The sequence below is a fragment of the Ochlerotatus camptorhynchus genome, unplaced genomic scaffold (assembly GCF_037179485.1).
Source record: "Ochlerotatus camptorhynchus isolate MF236.1 unplaced genomic scaffold, CSIRO-AGI_Acam_v1.1 ptg000062l, whole genome shotgun sequence".
In the NCBI taxonomy this organism is placed as follows: Eukaryota; Metazoa; Arthropoda; class Insecta; order Diptera; family Culicidae; genus Ochlerotatus; species Ochlerotatus camptorhynchus.
The window spans coordinates 522,629-543,736 of NW_027040552.1; the positions used below are offsets into that span (position 1 = coordinate 522,629).

At 40.1% G+C, this 21,108-nt stretch overlaps 1 protein-coding gene across 4 annotated transcripts in view; it reads right to left on the reverse strand.

The window, feature by feature from the left end:
* The window catches only part of LOC135696869 (T-box protein H15), a 433,864-nt gene that overhangs the window by 154,008 nt on the left and 258,748 nt on the right, over window positions 1-21,108 (reverse strand). For 2 of the 4 annotated variants that reach the window (XM_065216407.1, XM_065216409.1), the window contains exon 3: window positions 19,689-19,718. The exons of the other annotated variants lie outside the window; for them this stretch is intronic. In XM_065216407.1, the coding sequence (XP_065072479.1) occupies window positions 19,689-19,718 (30 nt within the window). The remainder of the gene's footprint in view (window positions 1-19,688; window positions 19,719-21,108) is intronic. 4 annotated transcript variants of the gene reach the window in all.

A 21,108-nucleotide genomic window follows, 5' to 3' on the forward strand; every position in this document is an offset into this window, starting at 1 on the left:
GTGGTCCAAAAAATCATTTTTTGAACGACTTTTTTCAAAAATTCATAACTTTTGAACTACTGCGATTTCAAAGATCAAAATATCAAATGAAAGATAATTAAAAAAATACTTCAACTATTTTATTTGTATTACTTCTGTGTGAAGTTACCGATTTTACATAGTTGAAGATGCTAAATTTCAAATAACAGGATTATAGTGGTCATTTTATACGATAGATGAGGAGTGTAGAGTTGATAGTTCCGTTAGAGTACGGCAGTGTGAAAATTGTATATAGAGAGTAGAAAGCGAGCAAGGACAACTTTGAGGAAGGTACTAATCTCCCCAGTTGGAGAGAAATAGTGAGGGGTATTTCTTCCCCCCGCCACCACTGGCAAAAAGAGATGTGATAACCGATTTACTCATGTGCCTACGATGTGTTGGAAACAGTTCTATCGATTGTACCGCAAGCAACTCTATACTTTCACGGATTGGATGTAAATTTGATTGTTTTTGTTGCTTTAGTGCATTCGTATTTTGGTGCGTTCAACGATATTGCGATTGCGTTGTAAAATTATTTGTTTGCTGCGTATGGAAGGGGCTCAACAAATTGAAAATTGGTGTCCACCGGCATCTTGGTATGAGAACTATTAAGAAAATTTAGATGAAAATTCCAAATTGAGGAGATTTTCGAATGAATTCTAGGGATAATACCAAGGTATTTCAGAGAAACCAGCCAAGAACGTTTTGGCAAGAGCTCTAAGAGAAATTTGTCTAGAGCTTCAAAGTCAATTGTGTGAGTTCAGTTTAGGTACCCAAACAGCGCACTTCCATCGAAATAAGTTGCTGCAATTTGATTGTGACTGGAATAAGTAGCAGGTTTGCTTCCACTCACTTGCTAAAAATGAGAAATTTTGGAATCATTAGATATTATAACGATATTTTGTACTTGTTAGATACAAGAAGAGGTTGAAAGGCAAGTGTTTGACACATAAAACCTGTCAAATTTGCTTTAAGATAGTCATAATCAGCGATTTTACGACTCGCGAGCGCTCACTCTGAGTGAACGCTCACGAATCATAAAATCGCTGATTGTGACACTCTGGAAGCGAAATGGACAGGTTTCATGTGTCAAACACATACTTTACAACCTCTTCTCTAAACTTACAAGCACAAAACACCATAATAACATCTATTGATTTAATAATTCCGAAAAACATTGTTTTAGCAAGTAAGTGGAAGCAACCCTGCCCACAAGTAACCACAATTATTTAGAGAGAGAGAGAAGGATTAGTAATTTCTATTTAATTTTCCATTACCTTATTTACTTGTACGCGTATTTATTCTACAATGTGCAGACTTCTTCAGTGTCTTCAGTGTCTTGTACAATATACGTAAAATAAGATCAATTGGCAATAGATTTTGATGTATTTTATTTTATGGAAAAAATAACCATACAATTACCATAAAATAAAATACAATTACAAGCAAATCTATTGCCGACAATCGATCTTATTGTGCGTATATAGAACACGAAATTTTAACATATTGTTATTACAATAAATGTACAATACGTCCCATTTAATAAGAGTTTTCAACAATAGAACAACAATACAATCAAGAGCAAATTTTTATTACGTCGAATGTAACAAAGGTAAACAAAGTCGAGCTATCAGTGTCAATCGATGCTCCTGCTATTACACTATATACTGTCCGAATATAGGATCACATCCCATTTTTAAATTTATTTACCAGTCGAATTGCTTTTTGACGTAATCACCTTCCGTTCAAAATAGTTTTCGATGTTACTTAAGTCACCCGATTTCTATGGAGATGCCGTTTGCCTTAAGTAACAGCACTGAGAAACCCGTGAAAAGTGTGCTTTCGTCGTTTCGTTTTTTCATTATTAAACTGAATAAATCGAACTGTTTGTTGCTAAGATGATTTCGGTGGTCCTAAAATGATGAATGGGCTGCACGTAAGGAGACGTAATTGATAATTCTCCCGAATATCCTTGTAAATGCACTTTTACTTAAGTAACAATAGGGGCCACCAAACGACGTATAATAACTTTTGCCTCAAAAACCAGTATTTCTTAGCATGAAAGCTAGCGATTTGCCTTTGTATGATTAAAACCCGGCTAAATATGTTAAACATTGCTATCACTATGAGATTATATGTGTTTAATTGGAAATAGGAATAACTTTTCGGTCATCAAAACAAAACTTTATTTTTCTCGGATCGGTGCGAATGTTACTTACGACATAATGAAAATTTGCTCTTGCAATGGTAAATGGCTCAAGTTTGTTCGGGAAAAAGTGATACATGACGACCCCCTTGTTCTATTGTATCTTCTCCCATTTACCATAGATTATATTGTGGAAACAATACATTCTATTGTTATTTTATTGTTTTGGAAAATACGATTTATTGTAAATACAATAAACTCTATTGTATGGTTACAATACATTACATTGTACCTCTACGGTTCTTTTTTTACAGGATACCCTTGAAGATCGTTGTAGAAAATATGATTTATTGTAAGTACAATAAGTTCTATTGTATTGTTACAATAAATTTCATTGTGCCTCTAAGGTTCTTTTTTTACGGTTATAAAACATAGTCACATAGATATAGATTTTGAATGCAGAAACAAATGCAAGATCGGGTCTGCTTGTTTTCTGACAAACGTCAGTTTGATCATTTGTTTTCTAAACCTACCTCAGGCAGGGGCGGGATGTGCTGTCAAATCGGGCTACTGAAAATCCATCAATGAGATGGAAATATGTAAGGCTCAGTGAATATCATCTCTTTCGTTCTCCCGCTGTTTAAACGGTTAAAGGTTGAAGGAGTGTGACGTCAAACTCCGTCATCCATTTAATCAGCTGGAGAACGAAAGAGACGACATATTTACACTCATTGATTTTTCATATGTGAATTTGGTTCCAAACATCAACAAACCATCGTGGCTTATGGCTTTGTTGTCGTTTGGAACCAGTTATTCGAGGTACACTCAAAAATATTACAAAACAAATATAGATTAAATTTTATGCATTTAATGCATTTTAAAATTTTTCAAAATGTATACATTGGTTCGATTAAAATTTTCGTCAAAATTATACTAAATCCGAATAATGGAGTGGAATTCGATCAGTGTTTAGTAAAATTATAGGAAAAAGAACATCTGAATTCTCATCGGAGCTTCGTGCTGGTGAAGAGCTTCGTCACGGCGGATTTTTACTGCGCCTGTGATCTACTGGGCAGCTAGTCTGCGTGAGCACGAGTTCATCCTAATGAACATCGATTTTTTAAATACTATTCATAAAAAATAAAATAAATAAAAAACCTTCCTGAGACAATTTTAATTTTCATTTGAAAACAATAATATGTACCATAAATAAAATAAAGAAGCGAAAAATACATTCTCTCACATAAACCGTGTCTATGCATTGTAAGTATATTTCGATTTTATACTATGGCACGCATAAACCATTTTTATACTAAGTTTGCATTCTCTCCCTTTATACCGACCTTTGCGTCGGTACGGAGAGTTGCGATTTAGCGTAACTTTTATACTATTTAGATTTCAATATTTTTTGAGTGTAGGCAACGATTATCACATTTGACAGCCACCTCCCCCAGACCTCAGGGTGAGGTTCGCACTGTCAAAAAGTTCGGTTTCGCACTGTATTGGGTCTATCCAGCATTTTACGAGCGCTTATGGCCGCCACAATCTGGCTGAGTTTTTGGTAGGGAACATATGATTTGACGTTTGGGTTGTTTCGTTTGACGTGGAAACGTTCAAATTTGATCGTTTACACGTCAAACGACATAACCTAAACTTCAAATCTTATGTTCCCTACCAGAAACTCAGCCAGATTGTGGCTGCCATAAGCGATCGTAAAATACTGGATACACCTTTTTGACGTTTAATCGTTTTTCTCTATCTAGCACACAGGGATAAATTGATGGTTTGTTTTCCCACTAATCTGTTTCTCTCTTGATCGCACTCCTTCAATTTAAATGGTACGCCGATTAAAGCTCTATAGAGATCCCCAAGCGCAATCTCACGAACATTAAAATCCAACAACCATATATAAAAATGAAGAAGAAGATGAACCAAAAAGGTATCGCGATAACACAACTACTTAAAAAGGAAGCGCGCGGTCTCACGTATACTTTTGTGCATCTGGAGAACTCTATAAATGGATGCAACTTCGGTCTATCGGAGATGACCCTCGATCTACAAAGGTTCAGCATGTGAAATCAAGCTTGTTTTTCACTCCATACCATTCATATGCAACCAAATTGTTGATGTCACTTTCACTTTTCGCGTAAGAACTGATGACGAAATAGACAGTGCTTTCTCTCCGGTTGATCCAGGTAACACAAACCACGATGCTTTTAGTCAGAGTCGATGATATAATCAGGATGGCCAGACCTACCGATTTATCGGTAGTCCTACCGATTCACAGACGAAAGGTTCAAAACTACCGATTTTTTACTTTTCCTACCGAGAATCATAGATTTTAAGGCTGTGTTCCATTTGGTGAAATTTCACTTAAACTTTACACTTCGAAAATAAATTATAGTGTTCGAAAATCTCTCTGTTGTTGATCATCAGATTTTTGAGAAGGTGTTGTTCAAGATTGATTCCTGGTCGGTCGGTTCCTGCTGGAATTGCAGGTTTATTTGAAATTTTTACATCTGTCAAATTTAAGTGATAATTCACCATTGGAACACAACCTTAGTTATCTTGAAAAATGTTCAAAACCTATGTTTTGTTTTCCGTGTAGTCAGTCAGTTTGATCAAACGCGAGTATGTAAAGCGAGTCAAAGTAGTTTTCATTTACTTGTGTGGAATTCGTAAATATGAATATACTCAACTATGGCTTTCCACACTTTACTACCCCTGTGGGGTGGTTTTGTTCCTCCGTTTTTGACAACATTAGAAGGAGAAATGGAGACAAAGTCAAAAGTATGTAAAAGTGAACTGGGCGTTGGGTACTTTTTTCTTACCGTGTACGATTGAGTATTTTTTTACGTTTTATCGACTTGTTCTGTCTGATGCTATTTTCTGTTTCTCCTTTTTTTGATTTCGTGTTCCATACGTCCTACTCGCATTTACTTGTTATTCTTAATTGTTATTGTTAATATTCGCATATTTTTTAGGTGTACGAATTACTCATATCATTGAAGCGATGGCTGTAGGATGGATCTCTTTCTGTTTGCCTTGTGTTTAAAACTAATAAAATTTCGGACACCTAGGAAATCGTATAGGGGAAGTACACCAGCATTGGCCATAAGTTCTTATTTTGGCTCAGAAAACCGATAAAATAACAATATTCGTGCATTTTGTGGTCAAAATGATTATTTACACCGATGAATATGATTTGTACCAACAAACTGTGGCGTTACTGAACACAAAATTGTAAAAATTGGTTGCCAAAATAGGCACGTGACCAATACTGGTGCGTTTACCCTATTCAAAAAACAACATCGGGAACCTACCGATAGTGAAAAAAATAATCTGGCCACCCTCGTTATAATAAGAGTCCCGCTAAAAGAAAATGTTGCAAACAAGCAACACTGTTTGTGATTTATTTTTCGTCAGAGACTTCCATTCAGAAGTGAAACATTTCATGTCGATAACGGAGCTTCTGAGATATATAGAACCTGAAAAATGTTCAAACAAGTGCTTGATATAACTTTTAAATACTACAATGTACTGAGTAAAGCGAAGAAATGTTTTTCATCTTTAATTACTAAAATATTGTCAGAAATAAAGGCAAAACTTGTAGTTCACTACCCCGCTTGACCAGCTAATCCAAACACATAAAGCAACCAACGATACAGACCAAATGGTTGCTACGACTACCATGACAAACTCGCTCTGTAACATAGCTCGATCGGAGTGGTAGAAAGATAATGATATATTGCTTGCCTGCTTTGGTACAATATACACGGATGAGGACAGCTTGATATGAATCGAGAAAAGACATAACAAAAAAATTCCCATTAACACAACTTGGTGAACTTCGTGAAATATCGCGAACTTTTCCAACACTGAACACAAGTGTATCATCTTCGGCTTTACTTCGTGAAGCAGTTTGCCAACAATTTGCTCGTTTCCTTCTACCGCCCCGAGTGAACTGTGTCGCACAGGCTGCTTGTGATGAAAAAGAAGAAAGAAGATTATATCTTCTGACATAGCGTTATCATTCGGTTCGTTGATCGCTTGTCATTTTGTCATTTGAATATATTTACCTTGCGCTTGACAGTTCGATTGGTACTTTTGGCTTCACTCTTGGCGGGACTCGTATTATAACATTGACTCTGCTTTTAGTATCAAAATAAAAGTCAAGTAAATGATCTCACTACCACACATATAACGAAATGTCAAGCCAAGTGATAGTGCTGGAGCAACAATAGAAAAAGGCCCATCAGCATTTGTAGACAAACCGTTCTAAGCCCCTTTCCTCGGAAATCGAAGGCCACCCACACAAACCAACAACTTTCCCCTACCCGATGGTGATGTTGGTTTGCGTAAGTGGCCTTCACTTTGCGCGGAAAGGACTTAAGAACGTTTTGTTTGCAAATGCTGATGGGCCCTTTTCTGTTGTTGCCCGAGAGTTTATCGAAGTGCCTAATTGGCGTTTACGGCACCGTCGAAAAATTGTCTCTTCTAGAAAAGATTGGCAGTTTCTTATGGGATTTTTCGGTGGAGTGAAAGGATAGTACAAAGTCCGCCATTTTTCACGCACAGTCTGACGTTTGCTTATGGATTTTACCATAGGAGTAAAGAGCTACAGAGTCGCCGTCAACGCCAATCGGAATTGGGTTCTTTAGGGGTATTGAGGTTATTGCATGTTCGTAATCTGCATCACGAATGGAACCGAAATCCAAAATTTCATCAATCAAGAGCACTGTAATTATTTTAAATAAGTGCGATTACATTAGCAAAAATCACCATCCCCTTGGTGGTACGTTGTATGGGAGGGAGATGTCAATTTGTTAGTTTTGTGTCAAACAGTGAAGTGATTATTTTTCTTTAAACCTTGATTTAAAAATCGAGATGGATGTAAATAGGATCGAAAAAAATATCGTTGTTCTCAGAAAACGAAGCCCTTTCAGATGATGTATAGAAACCGATATATTTTTCAAAATTAAAGAACCCAATTGTAATTGTCATGTATAGTCGAGTAAAATTTTCCTCGTTTTTCCTCAAAACTGTTCTCGAATATGAGGAATATCGACGAAAATTTTACTCAGTCTAGGAGTATACTAATATTGACTAAGTGAAACCTCTCTTGATTTTTCTCATATTCAAACAGTTTTTCACAGAACATTCTTCTCAGTCAGTGAGTAGACCTTACTCAAATTTGAATTGTTTATAAATAGCGTGTAGTGTGTTTTGACGGCAGGATTCACTACACGTTGTTTCTACACAACCCAAATTTGAGTAGGATCTACTCATATCTGTTAAAAGTATGGCTACCCAAAATTGAGTACACAATGTCATTTTTCCTCATTTTCCGGCAGATTTTTTAGGTTTTCCACAGAAAAAAACATGAGGCAAATTTTCTCATCGCTGAGTTGCTGCACTTTTGGAGATTTGAGTCGTTCTTATTCGCCGTGTAGAGCTTCCCAAAATTGAGTAAACAAAGTTGGGACTGACAAGATGACGAATGGACAACATTGACCGGAGTCCGAACGATGTTGTTCATTCGTCATCTTGTCAGTCCCAACTTTGTTTACTCAATTTTGGGAAGCTCTACACGGCGAATAAGAGACGACTCAAATCTCCAAAAGTGCAGCAACTCAGCGATGAGAAAATTTGCCTCATGTTTTTTTCTGTGGAAAACCTAAAAAATCTGCCGGAAAATGAGGAAAAATGACGAAAATTGTACCCAGCCTAGGAGTAGTACTAGACTGAGTGAATCCAATTTTTACTTTTCTCATATTCGGGATTTTGTTAGTGGATAAACCTGCCAAAACATGAGGCAAATTTACTCGTCGCTGATTTCCTGCACTTTAAGTGATTTATGAGTAAGCTAAACTCAAATTTGAGCATGCAAATAATGCATCCCGAAATTGGCAACTGATTACGTTTCAGTCCACGAGTCAGAATTCAAAATGTGTTGCAAACGAAACCTGATTTGAACCCGCTTTAAACAATCTTGGACTTCGCTCTAAACAATCCACAAACATCTGTATTTATTTCAAACATCCCCCGCACGACGCACGTGTCTTTAGCGTTAAACAAATTTTTCAAACGAAAAGAAAGACAGATCCAAAATGACATCCAAGTCTTCCCAGCGCTTCGAGCTCAATGGTTTCAGTAGCCACAAAAACAGAAAAGTCCCGCTAATGTTTTGCTACAAATGGTGCAAGCAAAACACCTACCGGAATATCGGGTCGTAGTCTCCTGACGTCACAACCGATCCGCGAAGATCGCGTGGAGGCGTTCTGCCTGCCTTGTCTGATCGGTTTCACGACGTTCGGGTGGTGGCAATTCTACGACTATGGACTGATGAAAGACAATCTCGTCGTACCGAGGCGGAAATCACCACACGGTGCCGGTTGCGGTTGAGCGGGTTGAACTCCCAAATCACGAAAGAACAGTGCACAAATTCACAAAGTGAGCAGTGACTGACCGGGAGCGGGCAATGCAGGGAACAACAGTCTGGGGGTGGTGGTAAAAGAGTAACGAGGGGTTTTTTTTCTTGGACGTGAAATCATGTGGTGCACTCGCGCGTGGGATGAGTTTACGGCGGTTCTGGTGGATTTTACGATGAGAATTGAAATCCGAGAAAAAAAAAACGGCACCAGTCAGCATTTCGTACGCCCATTCATCCGTAATCTCGGCGAGGAGTGCGTTTGAATGCGACGCTGATGAGCTGAGATGAAACCAGAAACGGGTGGATCTGTGCGGGTGGCGCGCGATGTCATACCGGTTTTTTGCTGATATAAGCTGATATAACTGAAAGAAAATTCCGCTTCCTTGATGGACGATGACAGGATTGTTTTGCGACACGTGAGATTATCGTGCAATGACAGCGTGATTATCGATCTGAGATCGATTTATTATTCACACAAACTCTATCGGATAGCCTAGTCGATTAAGGTACGGAATTACCAAGCCGAAGGTGGCTGGTTCGATTCCTGGTCCAGTCTAGGACATCTTGAGAATGGAAATTGTCTCGATTTCCTTGTATAATTGTGATTGCCACACAACATACAAATTAATGCATTGGTTGGTATAGAAAGTTCTCAATTAATACGTGGACGGGCTTCAAAGAACACTAATTTCACAGCAGGCGGCAGCTCGCATAAGAGCGTCAAAACCTGGTAGGCAAAGTCTATTTAACTGCATCATTGGACGGTGTGAATTCTGCGCATCTTACGTAGGACTTAAGAATGAATGCATTTTGTGTAGCCGAGGAGCATCGTGGAAGGAAGCCTGCTAAGGTTCGTTGACCCTGCTGATGATTGAATCTTACTGTCATTACCGGTTCAAACCGTTTGTAGCATCACTTGAAATTTGCATCGTCATCAACTGAGGTAGTTAGAACACAAAAAGTCGAAACCGAATAATCATGGTCGCTTGGCAGCTCATTAAAATATAATGTAAAATTTGAGGTATTTAGTATACAAACCATGCCGTCTTTGTTCGACTGGCAGCACTGATTCGTCATTAAACGCCGTTTCAAACTTTAACCGATTCGCCTAGAAAATATTAAGTACGTATTACAAACAGTTTCGTTTTAACACTAAAGGTCTGTGATTCATCTGAACATGAATGAAGCTGTGGTGGTCGCATCCTGTATGTATTAGACTGGGTTCTCAAAATAAACGAGTTGGGACTTGTACAGACTCTTTTACAGCTACTTCAACCAGGCGATACAGAGGAATTCTCCAGCTTGTTACCACAGAAACCCAGCCAATGTCGTCTATCTGACTGGCAAAAATCGCAATTCTGAACCGATCGGAATTCCACTGAGAGAAGTGCCGTTTACTGACAGAAGTGCCTCAAAGTACCGGAAAAGTTCCGATCAAAATGCGTGTCGATTCATGGTTCACATGACTGGTTATCAACAACGCAATGATCAATCGTTACGATTCAGCCACCATTCGAAAGGTATGGCTATCTACTTTCATTTAGAACATGTAGAAACCCGATTGAACCTGTGGTTGTATGCAATTTAGAGAAAATCGCGGATCAACTTTCAGGAACTGACCATTTTCCCGGTGAATCCGAATTTCCGCAGAGTCATCTCTGGCTAACTACAAGTCCAATCGGTTCCTTGTGTGTTCCATTCGAAAGTAGATAGTCATAGCTTCCAAATAGTGGCTCAATCTTAAAATTTGGTATCCAAATTACCGAGAACCAGCCATATCAACTGATTCGACACGCATTTTGCAGCCTTGGGGTTTTGTCAGTTAATATTTAAAGACAATAATACATCTCTCTAGCCTCTACCGGTGGTGTAGTGGTAAGCGGGATTGCTTCTAACCCCAAAAGGCCTGGGGTCAATCCCAAAGAAGTAAAGCCGTTAGTCCTCGAGCTATTTGATGAACTGCTCGGAACATCTAGAGCATCTCGGAAGTTCTATGAACATCTCAAAACTGAACTGTTCAGAACCTCTTTGTACTGGTAGGAAGATCTATTAAATTCTCAGAAGTTCTATGAACTGCTCGGAAGTTCTTTGATCTGCTCGGAAGTTCCATGCTCATCTCAGAAGCTATATAAGAGTTTTGGAAGTTCTATAAACATCTCGGAAATTCTATGATCATCTCGGAAGTTCTATGAGAATCTCTGAAGTTCTATGAACATCTCGGAAATTCTATGAACATCTCGGCAATTCTATGAGCACCTCGGAAGATCTGTGAACTGCTCGGAAGTTTTGTGAACTGCTCGTTAGTTCTATGATTATATCGCGAGTTCTACAAACATCTCCAATGTTCTATGAACACCTCGGAAGTTCTATGAACTGTTCGAAAGTTCTATGAACAGCTCGAAAGTCAAATCAAGTCCCTCAGATATTCGTTCAAGATATCAGATTGGCCAGGAATTATTCCAAAAACTATCAGTTGATCAAAGATCTCCATGAATATCTCGAAAGTCCCGTGAACTGCACGGAAGCTCTATAAACTGGTCGGAAGTTCTAGAGACATTACGGAAGTTCTATAAACATCTCGAAAGTTCTACTAACTGCTCAAAAGTTATATGAATCGCTTGGAAGTCTATTATTTGATTAATAAATACAATAATAATAATGCATCGCGGAAGTTCTATGAACTACTCGGAAGTTCTTTGAACTGCTCGGAAATTCCATGAACTACTCGGAAGTTTTACGAACACCTCAGAAGTTCTATGAACTACTCGGAAATTCTAGAACATCTCGGGAGTACTTTGAACTACTTGGATGTTTTACGAACACCTCGAAAATTCTTTGAACTGCTCCGAAATTCTAGAACATCTCGGAAGTTCCATGAACATCTCGAAAGTTTCATGTACACCTAGAAGGTTCTATAAACAGCTCGGAAATTCTATAAACCGTCCAGAAGCTCGTTGTACTGCTAGGAAGTTCTGTGAACTGCTCGGAAGTTCTTTGATGATCTCGGAAGTTCTTTGAACTACTCGGATGTTTTACGAACATCTCGAAAATTCTTTGAACTGCTCCGAAATTCTAGAACATCTCGGAAGTTCCATGAACATCTCGAAAGTTTCATGTACACCTCGAAAGTTCTATGAACAGCTCGGAAATTTTATAAACCGTCCAAAAGCTCGTTGTACTGCTAGGAAGTTCTATGAACTGCTCGGAAGTTCTTTGATGATCTCGGAAGTTCCATCCCTAATAACATTTTAAGTTTTATCAAAGTTTTAAAGCATTCTATAAATGTAAATCATGGTCTACATAACCCTCATAAAACCCAAATTGTTACTTGGGATGCTCATCTCATCATCATAAGAGTTTTGGAAGTTCTACAAACTTTTCGGAAGTTTTATGAACTGCTCGGAAATTCTATGAACACCTCGAAAGTTTTACGAACATGTCCGAGGTTCTATGAACTACTCGGAAGTTCTATGAACTGCTCAGAAATTCTAGAACTTCTCGTAAGTTCCATGAACATCTCAGAAGCAGGCATGGAAAATCATTTGCATTCATTTCATACATTCATTTACATTCATTTGCCTCTAACTTTTTTCATCAACAGCATTCCGCAAAATGATGTATAGAGCTTTTGTAGGTTTTGTTATTAGCTACATATTTTGGTCACAACTCAAATCTGTATCTCTTATGCATCACGAACTAGAGCGGGCAGAACTTGTTACTGTTTTTCAGTGAATGTAAATTACATTCACTGAAAAACAGTGGTGGCTTCTGTTCGCTCTGCTTCGTCATGCATAAGAGATACGGATTTGACTTGTTAACAAAAGTTGTAGCTAATAACAAAACCTACAAAAGCTCTGCACATTATTTTGCGGAATGCTGTTGAAGAAAAAAGTTAGAGGCAAATGAATGTAAATGAATGCACGAAATGAATGCAAATGATTTTCCATGCCTGCTCAGAAGTTCTATGAACTACTCGGAAGTTATATGAACTACTCGGAAATTCTAGAACATCTCGGAAGTACTATGAACTACTCGGTTTAAGAACACCTCAGAAGTTATATGAACTGCTCAGAAGTTCTATCAACATCTCGGAAGTTCCATGCATACCTCGAAAGCTTTTCGAACATCTCAGAAGTTCTATGAACTACTCGGAAGTTCTATGAACTGCCCGAACATTCTAGAACATCTCGGAAGTATTCTGAACTACTCGGAAGTTCCATGAACGTCTCGGAAGTTCTATGAACTGCTCAGAAGCTCTTTGTACTGGTATGAAAATCTATTAAGTTCTCGGAAGTTCTACGAACTGCTCGGAGGTTCTATGATGATCTCGGAAGTTCCATGCTCATTTCGGATATTATATAAGAGTTTTGGTAGTTCTATTATCATCTCGGAAGTTCTCTTAAGTTCTATGAACACCTCGGAAGTACTGTGAACTGCTCGTCAGTTCTATGAATATCTCGAGAGTTCTACAAACATCTCCAATGTTTTATGAACACCCCGGAACTTCTATGAACTGTTCAGAAGCTCTATGAACTGCTCGAAAGTCAAATCATGTCTCTCACATATTTGATTGGCCAGGAATTACTCCAAAAACCATCAGTTGATCAAAGAGCTCCATGAATATCTCGAAAGTCCTGTGAACTGCACGGAAGTTCTATGAACTAGTCGGACACTTTAGGGACATTTCGGAAGTTCTATAAACAACTCGAAAGTTCTACTAGCTCCTCGAAAGTTCTATGAACCGCTCGGAAGTTCATTAATTAATTAATAAAGACAATAATAATAATGCATCTCGGCAGTTCTATCAAAATCTTGAAAATTCTATGAACTGCTCGGAAGTTCTATGAACTACTCGGATGTTTTACGAACATCTCGGAAGTTATATGAACTGCTCGGAAGCTCTATGAACATCTCCAAATTTCTATGAACATCTCTGAAGTTCTATCAACATCTTGGAAATACAATGAACTGCTTGTAAGCCCCCCCCCCCCCCTTCTGCGAACTTTGTTAAACTAAAAGAGCTTCTAAGAAGTTCAGGGAACAGAGTAGAAATTGAGGAAACGCAGTAGAAATTCTGGGACACTGCGTAGAAGTGGATTTTTTTTTATGTTTGATGGGCTACGTAGAAGTTAAGAGAATTTTTTTCAGGGAAATTCATTATTGATCGGGAACCTCTATATAATTTCAGGACACTTTTTTAAAGCCTCATGGACTTGGAATAGTTGCGGAAATTACGAACAAATTCAACAAATTTCGTTCGTGGAACTTTGTAGAAGTTTTGCGAATTTCGTAGCATTTTAAAGAGTTGCGTTAAACTTCATATAAGGGTAAAGAATTTTGAAAAAGTAAAAAAGGAATTTTTTAGAAGATCTAAATATAGTTCAATAGACTTCTAAGAACTTCAGGGATCCTTGCTTTAGCTTAGAGAACATCGTTGCAGTTTGTCAGAGATCTTACTTTAAAAAAAACTCCATGAACTTCTTGGAGGTTTTGGGACCTTCGTTATATTTCAAGGAACTTTCCAGATGTTCATGAATATTTGTAGATGATAGATGTCTTTCCAGAAGTGCAGAGATGTTCAGAGACCTTCGTAGTATTACGAGAGATGGAAAAAATATGAAATTTGGAATAAATTCAGGGAACTTCGTAGAAGTTGAGGAAATGTTGTAAAACTTAAGGGATGTTCAGGAAATGCTGAAGAAGTTACAAAATATTCTTCCAGACATCCAGATAAAGGTATAAGTAAAGTTCTCTGGATATTTTTCCAAGAATTCAGGTTGATCAAGTTCTGAGGATCTCCAACTGTTTAAAAATTCAAAAATTATTTTAAGATTGTAAGTTGTTCAGGAAGTATCCAAAACTTTTCCAGCTTATTTAATCTGCTAGAACCTTGAACGATGAATCTAGATTTTCTGGACATGTTTGTACAGTCCATTGGAAGTCCATGAGTTAGCACTCCAGCAGTTGAATTCCGGGCATAAATTTCGACTTTCGATTGGACGTTGATAGTCGATGGAGAGCAGTCCGTGAGAAAGGTTTGTGTCGCATATGTTTAGTGAAGCACAAATCCTGGCCGTGTCGCTCCAAGGGGGAATGCGGATTCAAGAATTGCCGGTTACGCCAAAACACATTGCTACACTCCGCAGCTTCAGGCAACAGTCAGCCTAGTACATCCAAAGCTCTAGTGAGTCTTCTTCCGGTAAAGAGATTGTTCGCCTTTCTGGACGACGGATCAACATCGACGATAATAGAAGCTGAGGTAGCTGAACTGCTTGCAGTAACAGGTCCAGAAGAACCACTTCATCTCTGCTGGACATGTGACGCTATGAGGGTCGAAGAAAAGTCGCAGGGGATCCAGTTGATGGTTTCCGTATGGAACGGTAAAACACCTCAAGTTACCGAGTCAGACGTTGAACAACACGGAAATCTGTCATGTACATCTACTCGGATGTCAGACCAAGGATCATCATTGCGGTCGATAAAGTGAAATTGATCAGCGTGTTGAAGTTACGAGCAGGAGGTTATGGAGGACTTATATCCACTAAAACTAGACTTGGTTGGAGCATCTATGGCCGGCATTCAGAATCGGGAGGTATAGAACACCTTAATTCCCACGAGGACCGGGAAAAACAAGTTCCAGATAACGCAACGCTGCACGACCTGAGGAAGCAATTCTTTAAAATACTGTGTCACTACGAAACCTAAATCGGAGGACAACAAAAGAGCTGCTGTTGTTCTCGAGAGAACAACTGTTCGCGTTCCAACAGGGTTTGAAGTCAGACTTCTGTGGAAGGAGGATGAACATAACCTTCCCGACTCCTATCTGCTTGCACTCCGTCGACTGAAATGCTTGGAAAAGCGTTTGCTGCGGAGCCCGGGCTTGCACGCCAAGGTGAAGGAGATTAGTTCAAAGCTACAACCCCTTGGAGTGGTTCGAAATCCCAAAAAGCCGAACAAGACTCGTTTAATTTGGGATGCGGCAGCTACAGTGGAGGGCTTGAGTTTCAACGAAAGGTCCGGATTTGATGGTTTCGCTCATCGCCGTTCTGATCGGATTCCGCGAGAGAAATGTAGCGATTGGGTGAGATCTGCGAGAGATGTTTCACCAAATCATGATTCGAGCAGCAGATAGACAGTTTTTGCCGTAAGTTTACGTCAAGGAGGAGTTCGCAGAAGAGTATCTACGAGCAACGAAGGTAATTACCTTGAAAGCGTGGACACTGTGGTAGAAGCGGTTGAGCAGATGGAGCAAGTGAAATACATCCATGCCAAAGGAGGATTTGAGATCCGGCAGTTCGTTTCGAATTCTAAGGAAGTTTTGCGAAATCTGGGAGTACTGCAGGAAGTTACAAACAAGAGTCTGAATCTGGATTCACTTGATGGAAAACGTGTGCCAGAATCTGACGCTTCCTAGGACCCGGAAGATATTCTGATTCACCAACAATACTCTCCTGGCTAAATTCAGATGCCTTTCGTTATTACCAGTACGTAGCATTTCATGTTGGTGAAATCCTGTTAACAACCAGAGTTAATGAGTCGAGATATGGTCCATCAAGGCTGAATGTGACTGACGACGCCACAAAATGCCAGGCTGGTCCGGACTTTAGTATGGAAAGTTGATGGTTCAACGGGCCCATTTTCCTTTGCCAACCAGCATCAAAATGGCCGATACAACCAGAACGTCAGAATACTACAGAAGAACAGGTGAAACAGTTATTTCTTAATCAAGAGGTAGTGAAAAATCCGATTATGGATGTAACCCGCTTCTGCAGTTGGTGCCGTCTACACCGAAGAGCTTCAGAAGAACTCGTTGATGCGGAAAATCTATTGTGGCGACAAGTGCAAGAGGAAGCGTTTCCTCGGGATTACAGCTGCTGAAGTCACGGATGTATAGAGATGGAGAGATCCGAGTCATCGAGTGTCGCCGTTCATCGATCAATCGGGGGTTATTCGAATAGGCAGCTGGAAGGGGGGGGGGGGTGCTCCATTCGCCCCATATGAAGCTAAGTACCCCATTATCTTACCGAAAACCCATTCGATAACATTCCTCCTTACTGACAGCTATCTTCGACGTCTGCTTCACGCCAACGATTTTATGTTCCGGCATTACGACGACGTGTAAGGAGAGTAGCAGCCGAATGTCAATGATGTAAGAACTCCAAAGCGGTTCCTGTAATTCCTCGCATGGCACCATTGACCCCCTTCTTGAAGCCGTTCACGTACATCGGGATCGACTACTTTGGGCCGATTATGATCAAGGTCGGACGAAGTCAAGTCAAGCGCTGTGTGGCCTTATTCACCTGCCTGAGCATCCGGGCAGTTAATCTGGAGGTAGTCCATAGTCTCTCAACACAATCCTGTATAATGGCATTTCGGCGATTCGTGGCACGGAGTGGAGCGTCACTAGAGGTGTACAGCGATAACGGCACCTGTTTCGTTGGAGCGAATCGACCACTGAAGATGGAAGAATGGACTGTGGGAACGGATGGTACGATCCGTAAAAACAACCATGTCATTGGGGACGGACTGCGACATCCGAACGAGGAAACTTTCGAAACCATTATTCTAGAAGCCGAAGCAGCTACATCGCCCTCGATTCGGCGGATCAAGAAGCACTTACCCGGAATCACTTCCTGTTGTATGGGACACAGGGAGTAAATCAACTAGCAGTGCAGTCAGTAGACTATCGTAGCGCACTGAGAGATAGTTGGAAGTTATCTCAAAGAATGATCGACGAATTCTGGCGCCGTTGGACTAGAGAATACGTTCCGGTACTGGCCAGGCGATCCAAGTGGTTCGAGCCCGTGGTTCGAAGTGGGTGATATAGTGATCGTTGTGGACGCTACTACGAGGAATCAGTGGCTTAGAGGGAGGATCACGGAGGTTCTCGTAGCTCCAGATGGGCAGGTCAGAAAGGCTAGGATTCGGACAGCGCAAGGGATTATCTTGCGACCGCCAACGAAGATAGTGGTCTTGGGCGTCTTCGGCAATCCCGGACCACACGGGGCGGGGAATGTTGCGGCAACCACTGGGTCGTCACCGGGCGATTGTGCGACCGGGTGCTCCCTCGACGTAGCTGAATGGCAGATCGTGTCAGGAGTGTCAACCTTTGCAATTCAGTATCAGAAGAGCAGTTTTTTCACTTAACCACGTTCAAAAATAGATACGAAGAATAATTAAACTAATTTGGCAGTAAATTATTAATTTCACTTTATTTGCTTTAGTTAGCTGTAGCACAGTGTAGCAGTAGTGTTTCAGATCAACATTTATACTACAGTTCTGGATAAAATGCACACTACGAAAAGTCATGTAAATGTTGGAGCCCAGAGACCGACACATGCAAGCGACCGTAATGACATAAGAATCGAGAAATTCAGTTCACTTTTCGTTGAGTTGCGCATGTTTCGGTTTCGAAACACATAATTCTACGATTACGTTCCATGATTTATGTCAATGATTAATTACGTCACGTGTACAAATAGTTAATGCTAAGTGCACATGTGAAATAAGTTTAATCACCATCTTGAACGTTCTTTGAGATATTGCTTAATCGTCGGTGAGAATGATAAATCGTGCCAATTGCAAGAACAAGTGGATGTTGAACAGCTGTTAGCTTGAGTGGCGAAATGAGAAATGGGGCTGTGTTTAGTAATCAACATATCATCTACTTACCATCAAGCGTCCTTATCTTCCGCACATCCGCTTATCTAATATGAGCTACAACATGTAACAACGAAATTTTGTTTATCTCCATATCATTAACTCCACAGAGGCACCCATTTCGCTATCTAATCTACCCAGCTGGTAACTTTTGCCATAACAATCTTCCGGGGAAGATTTTACAGTCAATTCAACTCATTTTCCCCCGACAACGCTACTCAGCGCTGTGGAAAAATACTCCCCGGAGCAATGGAAAAATAGCCAATTCGAGATGTCACCCAATCCGACGCCGAGCTGGCAAGAAGTGGGAAGGCGAGGCAATCAATTACTGCAATCATCTCAGTGGAAAATTTGTTTGGTTATCCTTGAAACGAGAAGTTTACAGGTGGGGAAGCGCAGGCACGGAAAAATGGAGAACTAGAAAGAGGAAAAGGACTTTTACTTAAGCGGAACAAAGTGACACCTAGATAAGTTTTTTTCTCACATTCATAAATTTCTTATCAGTTTATCGAACAATTTTGGACTCATGTAGTGTAAGCGATTCTCATGAGTAAATTTCTCTCACCTGTGGTCACACTTTCTTCAAAATTGGGAACTTGAGAGCTGTCCTGAAACACCCCGGAAAATTTCTCCCAGTGCACCTATTTTCCGGTAATTTTCCAGCAGCTTTCTCGTGAATCGAAAGCCATCAACATTTCCCCCGCCTCTTCTTTGGCTCACTTACTAGCCAAGCAAATCAAAGATTATGAATGCAGACAGTCTGGAGACAAAACAGAAGCCATACCGGACGCCCCCCGTTCGGAACCCTGCTGTCTGTTTTCTTGGCACAAATAGATTCTACCGGAACGAATTGCTTGACGAATCCAATCGTACAACAGCCGCATCCGATAAGTGCGCCAATATCAGAAGAGCTTCATCATGCAAGACGGAAATAGTTTCAAAAATCACGCAACCATTCCGTGATTTATTCGTGACCGACTGGTGGATGCGAAGCACCACTGAAAGTTCAAGTTCCAACTCCAATCCGATGGGATTTATTTCGAACCCGTGGTCGCTTGTTTGCATTTTTATCAGTTAATCCCTTTTCTGTGCGATTCCAGAAACGATAGGATTGGCTGCAGACGAACTTTGTGCTGCTATGAAAGGGAAAAAGCATTCAAATATGCGTTGTTCGTTTCTTCCGTTTCTTCAGTTCGAATTGTGTAGCTCACAAATCTTATAAACCATGAAGCATTAAAAGCTGAGAATTTGAACTCGTTTCACATCAGCTGGTATTTTCAGTTGACCTGAAAAGTTTAACCTTAAGATAAGCAAAAACAAAACCGACCGTATCTACTAAAAGCAAATAATGATTTTCTATGCAAACCAAAATAAAATAAAAAAGCCAAAATGAAACATGAGTTGAAGGTCAACACGTAAAGCAACACTTACCAACATGCGATAGGGAGGATAGTTCTGAATCTGAAATGATAAAAACAAAAACAAAAGAACATGTAAACACAAATGACAAAATAATGTATGCGTGGAAAGATGACAGGTGCTGGTGTAACGTCACAACAACAACAGAAAAAAAGCACACATAAAATAAGCCTGCAAATCCAAATCGAACCATTTTCATCGCTTTTCCCCATCCAATCGTTTGATGTTTGATCGCACTAATTGACCGTCAAGGGGCGGTGACGTAAATCGGGAATGTCAGCATAGATCGATCCAATCGATCTCCAGTTGTCGCCGCACCGCTGATGATGACAGTCACGGACCGGTCCACGTGAACATAACCTTAAAACGAAAACATCTGTCACTCCATGTGACGATACTAACTAGTGGAGAGCGACAGGGGTGTTATCATGTGTGGGGCTTCCCTCCATGTGATGAGATCCAAACGGATGGAACTAATTGAAGACACTCTAATCAAGCGGCGAGCACGCGTCCAATGGCTGATCCAACCACGCGGCTAATCTGCACCGTCTTGAATGACATTTTTATTATGTTTATAGTGGTCGCATTCCCTGATCCTAATCCCCACCCTCAGTCGGAAAGCCATAATCGCTGGAAATCCTCAAAACCAGTATTCCGTTTCGAAACCACAGGAATGTACTCCAGATAAGTTGTGCGACTACTTCAGTAGGAAAAGAAAGAGTAGTAAACCACTTGAAAATGGTGGAAGGATTAAAATCGTCTTGTACGTTGCAGCAATATATTATACCTACGTGTTAGAAGCAGCAATGTCAGCTACAGTTGGCATGATCAGAGCTCCTAACGGGAACGAATCAAACTGACTTACCTCTCGATTCAACGACATTCTGCCATCAGCCTACGATATGCGCATACCTCAATACCCTATTCATCCCGTGTGTATGCAACCCCCGATACAGTGCGATTTGTGATGTTCAGCGTGAGGTTAATCGAAGTTGCGTGCAACATCAACGGCCAGGGGAAAATCGCACACAATTACCTAAGCATGTCGGATGCCAAGCCGCACGGTCACGCAAATTGCATGGAAGTTTGGATACTCGGCATTTTGACACTGAAAACGAATCTAACTCAGAGAGTGAGTCACCTTTACTCATTCGTATGGGGAACGTAGGTCACTTTCGCATAAGTAACCTACGTTTTTAGAAATTTCTCCATACGAATGAGTAAAAGTGACTCACTCTCTGAGTAAGAATCGTTTTCAGTTTATTGGCAGGGTGGCTCCACAAGCTTTAATGGTATTTCTAGACCAACAATTGAAATAGGCGGAACAACCAAACGTTAACAATGGCTTTAAGCGCAAATTTCTCGAGAATCAAAACTCATCCACATAATCTAATACCAGCATCTGAAAGAGAAAACTTCTTTTATCGAATGG